General features: G+C 56.1%; 1 protein-coding gene across 1 annotated transcript; it reads right to left on the bottom strand.

Moving 5' to 3' along the window:
* Positions 1-871: 871 nt before the first annotated feature.
* Positions 872-1,621, bottom strand: NEUROG2 (neurogenin 2). Its single transcript, XM_066253484.1, has one exon. The coding sequence runs from the start codon at positions 1,619-1,621 to the stop codon at positions 872-874; it is 750 nt and encodes a 249-aa protein (XP_066109581.1).
* Positions 1,622-8,939: the final 7,318 nt, after the last annotated feature.

The raw sequence follows: 8,939 nt of genomic DNA, 5'->3' as shown, positions 1-8,939 counted from the left end.
TTGAAAGACAAGGGAGTTCCCTCTCCCCTGAAAGGTCAGGATAAATAATGCATGAAGCGATCCCCCCTGTCCCTTTTCCTCCACATTTTTTCTTTCGATAGAGAGTTCAGCCTAGATTTCCACGCTTGCATTCAATCAGTACAAAGACTACAAATTATACAATGACTTCTAACCTGGCCCTCTAACAAAACAACTTTTTCCCTTATAAATCATAAGAGACAGATGGCAAAATGGAGAAGAAAAAGGAAAGAGAAGGACGGGACAATAGGCGTTGTGACGAGTCTGGGAAACAGAACAAAGTGCACGTCAGAGAGAGAAAGTTTGGTTTGACAGGTGAAGTTCCCACAGCCCGCAGACAGCACTGGGAATAAAGCAGATGCCAGGCATTGCGAATCTGTGGATAATATTATTACCAGTAACGTCATTCAGATGCTAAGACGAGTTTCTTTCCACTCGACATTAACATCTCTATGCAGAAGCCAAGGTGACGGGATGCAGGGAGCAACCCGGAGACTCACTCAGACTGCAGAGTCCTCGGCGCTCGGGGCTTGGACTGGGGTGGGGAGTCATCCGCCATCGCCCAGCGTCTTTTTAGCCCTAAGAAGCGCCCCCCTCACTCGACCGTCCTTTTGACGATCGGCGCCATCCCAGAGCCCCTCTGAATAAAGGAGCCCTTCTCCAGGGCACTGACAGACCGCCAAGGAGCCGGACGTCCACTTCTGCTCGGGACGCGAGCCCGTTTCCAGGGCGCGGGAAGTGGGGTGGAGGGGGACGCGACGAAGACGGCCGGGACAGCACTAGGAGCAAGGCCTGGCTCGCGGAGGGGGCGATGGGGACCGCGGCGACCGCTCAGGTCTGGCGGGGACGCGGCCTAGGCGCACTGCCCGACCACTTGGCGGCGAGGCGCGCAGTGGCGCTTGTCGGGAGGAGCCGGCAGCCAGCAGTCCCTGTCCGACCCTGAGGGGCTGGGCGGGGAGAAGGCGCAGTTGTAAGGGGAAGTGGAAGTGGAGGGCGCGGAGGAGGGCGGCGCGGGGCTGTCGGTGCCGCTCCACGTGGACGCGGGCGACGGACTGTCTCCCACGCTGCCAAGAGCGCCGCCGGGGCTCAACAGCCCGGCCTCCGGACGCAGCGGGCCGGACAAGCCCCCGCCGCAGTGGTCGGCCAGGCGTAGGGTCTCAGTGAGCGCCCAGATGTAGTTGTGCGCGAAGCGCAATGTCTCAATCTTGGTGAGCTTGGCGTCCTCGGGGAAGGTAGGCAGCACCTCGCGCAGCGCGTCCAGCGCCGCGTTCAGGTTGTGCATGCGGTTGCGCTCGCGGTTGTTGGCTTTCAGCCGGCGGGTCTTCTTGATGCGTTGGGCCGTCTCGGCCGTCTTGGCGCCGCGGGAAGCGGCCCGCGCCCTGGGAGGACGCCGCCGGCACTCATGCCCCAGATCCAGCAGCCGCGTCCCCGGCCCAGCTCCGCTCAGGGGCCGACGTGTTCTGTCCCGCGCTCCCCGCTCCTCTTCGTCCTCGTCCGCGCTGGACCGCAGCAAGGTCGGCGCCACCGCGGGAGAGGCCGAGTCGAGCAGCACCAGCATGTCCGCTTCCTCCTTCACCTCCAAAGCCTCAGATTTGACGAACATCCTACCAAAGGAAGCGGAGGCCGGGGGGGGGGGGGGGGGGGCAAACCAAACGGGCGTCAACGCAGAAGCGAAGGCACTTAACGCGGTATCCCCGGGACGCGCGCGTGAGAGAAGCCCAGATGGGAAGGAAACCCCCAGCTCCCCGCTTGGTGACCCCGTCGCCTGCCCGCTGGGTCCTCCGTCCTCCCGGGAAGGGGCAGAGGCCCGGCGACAAACATCTGCGCGAGCCAAAGGCATTTGCACGCGGCCTGGGACGTGGTATAGGGAACCGCCCTCCAAGTTGGACACTTACTCAGCTGGCCTCCAAACGCGCGAGCGGCCTGGGCGGGACGCGTGCTCCTCCCGCACTGGTCTCGTGCGTGTGCTCGTAGTGCGTGTCCGTCTGTCACTCAGCCCCCGGCCGGCGGCGCCCGGCACGCGACCCCCAGGCACTCCAGTTAAAGCGAAGCGGCTTGTGGTCCAGTGGCTGCGTGTCTGGCACACGACTCTCCTTAAAACCCCTTATATACCCCCCAGAAAACAATCGGATCGCCCCCGGGCCCCTCCCCCTCCTTTTCCCCTCCCCCCGCCTGCACCTCCCGCTTCTTCCTTTCACGGCTTTACCACCATTCAGTTCTTTCTCTCTTCGCCCCCTTCCTCTCCCCCGCCTGCCATCCATCCCCCACCCCACCCCCTTTCCCCCTTTATCTAATCAGCATAAAATGGTTCCAAAGCTCCCGCTGGAGCTCGAGGCCTTGGTCGGAGCGCAGAGGCCGGGGCTGTTGCGGCTGCCGCGCATTGTGATTGGTGGCTCGCGCTCGGCTGGAGCGTGCCGCTAATTTATTAATGAATGGAGGTCGCGAGGCGCAGCTGGCCAATCCCAGCGCCCGGGACCCGCCGAGGCCCTGGAGCCACGCGCACTGAGCCAGCTCCCTTTCAATGGCTCGGCAGGGGCCAGGGCGCCGGGGCAGCAAAGATCCCCCAGCTCCGAGAAGCAGGTCGGAACCCAGGGGAGAACGGTCGGCCCTGGTGCTGCCGGGACCCTCTGGGCAGGGCCTCCTGAGAGCTGCACTAACAGTAAACGATTTTAAGCGCATCGCTCAGTTAAGGGAGGAATAGGGTGTGGGTGCGCGATGTAGACACGTGGGGGACAAGCGTGCTCGATTCTGCAGAGACCGACGCCGGAGAGCGAAGGACAGAATGTGGCAGGATTCATAGAAGCGTCTCCAGGAGGGGACCTAGAGAGGAGCGCGGTGGAGCTTTCTCAGGACTTGTGACAAAATGAGGCTCCGGGCCCTGACAAGGCTCCTTTTTTTAGGGTGACCCCAGTAGATGACAGGGCGGGACAGCCAGGAGGCCTCCTGCGCGGGTGGCAGGAGCCGAGCCGCAAGCGCAGGGGCTGCGCTGACATTTCCTTGACCCCTGCTCCGCGCTGGGGCGTTGTAGGGACAGGGGGCCGTCCTCGGGATTCTCCCAGCTTTTCAATAGGAAAAAAAAAAGCTCAAGGGCGACTGGACTCGGAGAACTTGTTCTGAGTTGCTCGCCAGCCCCTCTGCTCCGCCCGAGCTCACGCCCACCCTCTTGGCAACGTGGCTGACTTTTCTAGGGACAAAACCCGAGTCCCCAGAGGAGCTTGCAGAGCCAGTGGGAGACAGGCGCCAGGGGGTGGATCGGGCACCAGCCTTCAGGGCAGTCCCATGAGATCCCCAGTGCACACTAAGGTGAAGCCAGGAGCACTTGGAATGTTAGGAGTTGAAAAGTGGCAAAATTGGCCCTGGCCGGTTGGCTCAGCGGTAGAGCGTCGGCCTGGCGTGCGGGGGACCGGGGTTCGATTCCCGGCCAGGGCACATAGGAGAAGCGCCCATTTGCTTCTCCACCCCCCACCCCCCTTCCTCTCTGTCTCTCTCTTCCCCTCCCGCAGCCGAGGCTCCATTGGAGCAAAGATGGCCCGGGCACTGGGGATGGCTCCTTGGCCTCTGCCCCAAGCGCTAGAGTGGCTCTGGTCGCGGCAGAGCGACGCCCCAGAGGGGCAGAGCATCGCCCCCTGGTGGGCAGAGCATCGCCCCTGGTGGGCGTGCCGGGTGGATCCCGGTCGGGCGCATGCGGGAGTCTGTCTGACTGTCTCTCCCCGTTTCCAGCTTCAGATAAAAAAAAAAAAGAAAGAAAGAAAAGTGGCAAAATTGTCTGCGTCTCTGTCCCATTGGGGTTTGTTAGAATTAGAAACAAAGTTATTTCAGAAGGAGAGATAAAAGAGGTTTTGTGTAACGTTTTCTGCAGGGAAGTAACAGCAGGATTGGAAAGCACAAGAAAAAATGTGAACATTAGAATCCCGTGAAAGAGACAGTTACCCAAAGCAGATCTCCAACCTCCAGACTTCCATCTTGAAATGATTTGGGAACCGCCACGATCTTCATTTTCCTCCTCGATATTTGTATTTTGCATCTCCCCCTCTTTTTAAAACAAATTCCTTAGATTTAAAAGCATTAGTCACTTCCGAATCTTTCAGAACAGCTTGATTTCATTTGTTAGAAGTGCAGAAACTTAAAAGAACAGACACATCCAGGATCTGCAGAAGGCAGAGTACACCTCTCCACTTCTTTGAGTCTCTGCATCATGAACCTGATGAGTCAGAACTTCATATAAGATGTGGATCAAGCGAAAGACACCAGAAGTGCTTATGGGTGACATGCATACCAGCATGGATTTACAGGTGTTGGTCACTGATACCAAACAAGGGAATACACTTAATAGTCTTCCTAAAAGGAACCTGTCCCAAGCCAAACTTTGGCTAGCTAGGTAAAGATTGAAGGACAAGGTGGGAGTGGATGTAGGATTTTTGTGTTAATTTGAAGGAAACCAAATAAGAAAGTTAGGTTCTGAGGAAATGATCAAAGTGCTGAAAATAAATGCTGGGATGATGGGGTGAACTTTGCCTATCTACATCTCACAGCAGCCAATAGAAAACAAAGGACCATTTCTTTTTAGTGCCTGTTTGGACAGGTGGTTTTAAAATGTTGGTTTAGTTAAGAAGTGTTGGATTGATATGATGGGAACGCAGCTCAGTGGAGGCTTAAGGAAAACCCAATGAACCTTGTATAACCACAGACCGGAAGAATAGGGTGAGTCACATTTGTGAACACACAGGGACTCCTTTAGTTGACTGTTAAAAGTATTTGGGATCAGACCCCCCCCCCATTTTTTCATGTTCTCCCAGCATTTTATGTTTTTATGATGCACTGAAAGGTCTATGCTTTCCTTTGTCAAAATCGAAACTTTCTGTGCTTTCTGAGAGTGAAAATATGGCGTAGTTAAATGTATCCAATAATGGTAAAGAATTATTTGGATAAATCTCACCTTTCTGATTCCAGAAATTTCCTTCAAAAGGAAAAACATATGGCAAGAAACTTAAGGTGGTGCACATATTCAAACACTGACTGACATAAATCAATCTCTATGTAAATATAAAGATATCATGGAGTTTATAGAATTTTATTTTATTATTATTTTTTTTGTATTTTTCTGAAGCTGGAAACAGGGAGAGACAGTCAGACAGACTCCCGCATGCGCCCGACCGGGATCCACCCGGCACGCCCACCAGGGGCAACACTCTGCCCACCAGGGGGCGATGCTCTGCCCCTCCGGGGCATCGCTCTGTCACGACCAGAGCCACTCTAGCGCCTGGGGCAGAGGCCAAGGAGCCATCCCCAGCGCCCGGGCCATCTTTTGCTCCAATGGAGCCTTGGCTGCGGGAGGGGAAGAGAGAGACAGAGAGGAAGGGGGGGTGGAGAAGCAAATGGGCGCTTCTCCTATGTGCCCTGGCTGGGAATCGAACCCGGGTCCCCCGCACGCCAGGCCGACGCTCTACCGCTGAGCCAACTGGCCAGGGCCTATAGAATTTTATTTTTAAAGTAAGGACTTCTTTGGGGTATTCAGGGAATGTTACATTAATGTGCAAAGTACAGACCTTTAAAACATCACCCTTCAGGGGTCCCCAAACTTTTTACACAGGGGGCCAGTTCACTGTCCCTCAAACTGTTGGAGGGCTGCCACATACAGTGCTCCTCTCACTGACCACCAATGAAAGAGGTGCCCCTTCTGGAAGTGCAGCAGGGGGCTGGATAAATGGCCCGAGGGGGCTGCATGTGGCCTGCGGGCCTTAGTTTGGGGATGCTTGCTCTAGATCATCATCAACATGAGCTTTAAAATGTTGGTTTTTGAGCGAAGCATCACTCTTGATAACAGAACACTTCTAGAACTATTTCCTGCCATGATGAATGTTATTTTTTAGAGGAAACAACGCCAAGAACAGTGTAACAACCTAGTGCTATCTAGAAGCCAGCGGTTCGCACCCAGTCCAGGAATTCTGTGTTCACCATTTTGCTCAATTTTGCTGAAACAAAGCAATGGGAATTGCAGTCAACGCCAGTGTCCTTAGCTGGACGCTTCCAGCCCTCTTTTAACTGAAATGAATTCAAGAGGCTCTTGTGTGGTCCACAAGATTGTCCGGGTGCAGCAGGCTGAACCGGGGGAGGGGAAGGGGCGGAACAGCCCCAGTGAGGGTGGTGACCAGGCGCCGCTGTCCACAGTGTGAACTGTCCTGAAGGGTCAAACTGTTCATCTCCAGCCCCTTTCACTGCGTGATCCCACTTTAAGGGAACAAAAGCTCAAAGCAGGCGGTCATCAAGAAATGGGACACAATGATTTACACCCAGCCCTGCCTTAGGAAGAGGGGGCCGAGTGCATGTGGGGACAGCGAAAGGTGGCATCACAAAGTCTTTGTGGCTCTAAGAAGCTTGAACTCCGCGACGACCCGGGGCCCGAGTTGAGGGTGGCTGTTGCCGCGGGGCCACTGGCAACATCACATCCACACTTTGACCTCACAAATGGCCAGAGGCAGCGGTCCCCGCACCAGGATAGGCAGATGTAGTTGGGAGGGGGCTTTCTCAGCGCGTGTGAACCCTGGTTGTGCCGCCCAGAGTCCGGGTTCCCCTTCCTCGTCCCCCGTTGTTGAGACCTTGTCCTCAGGTGACAAGCCTGACAGGGACAGGAGCCCTGCCCCCGCCCCCATGCCTGCGGAAGGGACACCGGCCGCCAGGGAAACTCAGGAGGGACACCAACCCGGACTCGGGGCCCAACACAATTAGCAGCCACGCCGAGTGACAAAGCCCCGCAGAGTCTGGGACGTTAATCCCGAGTAATCCCTCCCCTGCACGTGGGGACCGCGCTGCCTGGGGCGGCTTTGCCATTCTTGTCGATGTCCCTGAGGAAAGTAAGTCCGGTCCCGTGACGGTCCCCCTTTGTGCTCCAACCACGACAGAGATGCCCCCTTTGATGTCACCCGAGCAGCTTCCCTCTTTTCTTTCTGAACTTTGTGAATGGCAGCCCCGGGGATTCTGGTGACATGGTGAGAGGCCGCGTCTGTGGGGTCTGTGAGACCAGTCAGGCGGAGGGAAAGGCCTGTCGCATGGGACTTGTTCAGAGCAATGGCTGAGGGCCCAAAAGGTGATGTCCCCGCTGTCCTCATCGTGGAAAAGACCCCAAACGCTTTGTCCTCGGGGAATACACATACTTGTCATCACTGATACAAATGAAAAGGGTGACGCTGCGGTAAACACACTGGACTGTTCAGCAGAGAAAGCTGCGGGACCTGCCCCTGTAGGAACAGGAAATCCTCACTGGGACTCATCCATGCGGTGCCCATGGGCACCCGCTCTGCGGGGGCCACCACTCACCCGGGAGCCCACGTGCAATGAGAGACAGCAGACGTCACATTGTCATCAGAAGACCGAGCGCTGAGACAGTGACCCAGGGCAGATGTGCAGACTGCGACCTGCGTGTCAGAATGAGCAAGACCAGGCTTTACTCTCAGGGTTTCAAAGTGGTACTTTAGGCCCTGGCCTGTATCTCAGGTGATAGAGCCTCTGCCAGGTGTATGGACGGCCCAGGTTCCAGCCCTAGGAGTGGCACACATGAGAAGCGTCACTGCTTCTCCACCCCTCCCTCTCCCCCTTCTCTCCCTCTTCCCCTCCTGCAGCCAGTGGCTTGATTGGTTCACATCCTGGTCCCAGCACTGAAGATAGCTTGTTGGAAGCCATCAGCCTCAGGCTCTAAAAATAGCTCAGTACTTGAGCGTCCTCCCCCGACTGGGAAGGGTGGGGGTTACCTAGTGGATCCTGGTGGGGCACATGTGGGAGCCTGCCTCACTAGCTCCCCTCTTCTCACCTAAAAAACAAAACTAAACAAAAAACACAAAGTGGTACTTCAGATCCCAAAGCATTCGGGGCCCACCTCGCAGCTGATTCAGTCTAGTTAATGAGTGACGCAATAGCTGATGCCACACACCGCTAGTGTGAAGATGACTGCTGACGTCACACCCGTTAGCGCGATGACGCAACAGCAACATCACACTGCTGTTGCGGGATACAATCGCTGACGTCACAGAGGAGTAGCTAGGGCTGTGCAGGTCTGCAGGAGGTTTTGTGATGAAGCAGTGGCTGACGTCACACTCTCCCGCAGCGTCACCGCTTCCCTCCCAATGAGGGCGGGACTGAGCCTGCAGAAGAGAGTGGCCCCTCTGGGGGGGGGGTAGTGGCCACGCCCCACCCTGTCTCTCCTGAGCCTCCCAGCCACCACTATACACTGTCACCTCCAGGCCTTCACCTGGACTCCGCAAACCTGGGGCACCTGGCACTGCCCGCCTCTGCCCGATGCGGGACAGGCCAGCGCCTCCGGGTGCTGGTGGCCCCAAGTATGAGAGCGGCAGCCCCGGGGGCCCCAGGTCCTTTGCTTCAACGGTGTCGCTCCGCAGTCTTGTTCCTAGTGGCCTGTCGCTGGTCTGGCACTTCTGTTCTCTTCCCAATGGGCAGGACACCCCTCCAGCAGGCCTCCATGTGGGCAGCTGCGGGGTGGGGCTCCGCAATTCCTGTGCCCGCCCCCGTGTCCATTTTTCCCGCTGTTTCACTGTCCTGTACTTTGTCAGGCAGGTTGTGCCTTACCAAAGGTCACAGGTAACTTGGACTTTCGGCACTTGACTTGTGTGGACAGTATGCGCGTCTGAGGGACAAGGGAGCTATAAACGCGCAGATCCTGGAGAGGAATGTTCATGGGGCTTATCTTTTTGCCATTGGACAGTGGTAATTTCTATTTTCTTCCTGTTTTCCAAGATAATTGTGGCACATTTAGTGTCAGTAATTATTACTTTAAAAACATTGCCATTCTATCTTTTGTAGTCTTCATCAAAGACTGGAAGCAACTTTCAGATCAGAGATGTCTGAAGTGGGGGGGACTTATCTGCAGTAAAACTATCTCCAAATCCCTAGTCTATTTTATTTTTCTGCAG

This window comes from Saccopteryx bilineata, chromosome 1, assembly GCF_036850765.1.
Source record: "Saccopteryx bilineata isolate mSacBil1 chromosome 1, mSacBil1_pri_phased_curated, whole genome shotgun sequence".
NCBI classification, from domain to species: domain Eukaryota; kingdom Metazoa; phylum Chordata; class Mammalia; order Chiroptera; family Emballonuridae; genus Saccopteryx; species Saccopteryx bilineata.
Note: the sequence above shows the minus strand (reverse complement) of the source record. Positions and strands in the feature narration are given on the sequence as shown.

Excerpts from the sequence above, each read along its gene's own strand:
- NEUROG2 (XM_066253484.1), bottom strand. The coding sequence starts at position 1,621 with ATGTTCGTCAAATCTGAGGCTTTGGAGGTGAAGGAGGAAGCGGACATG.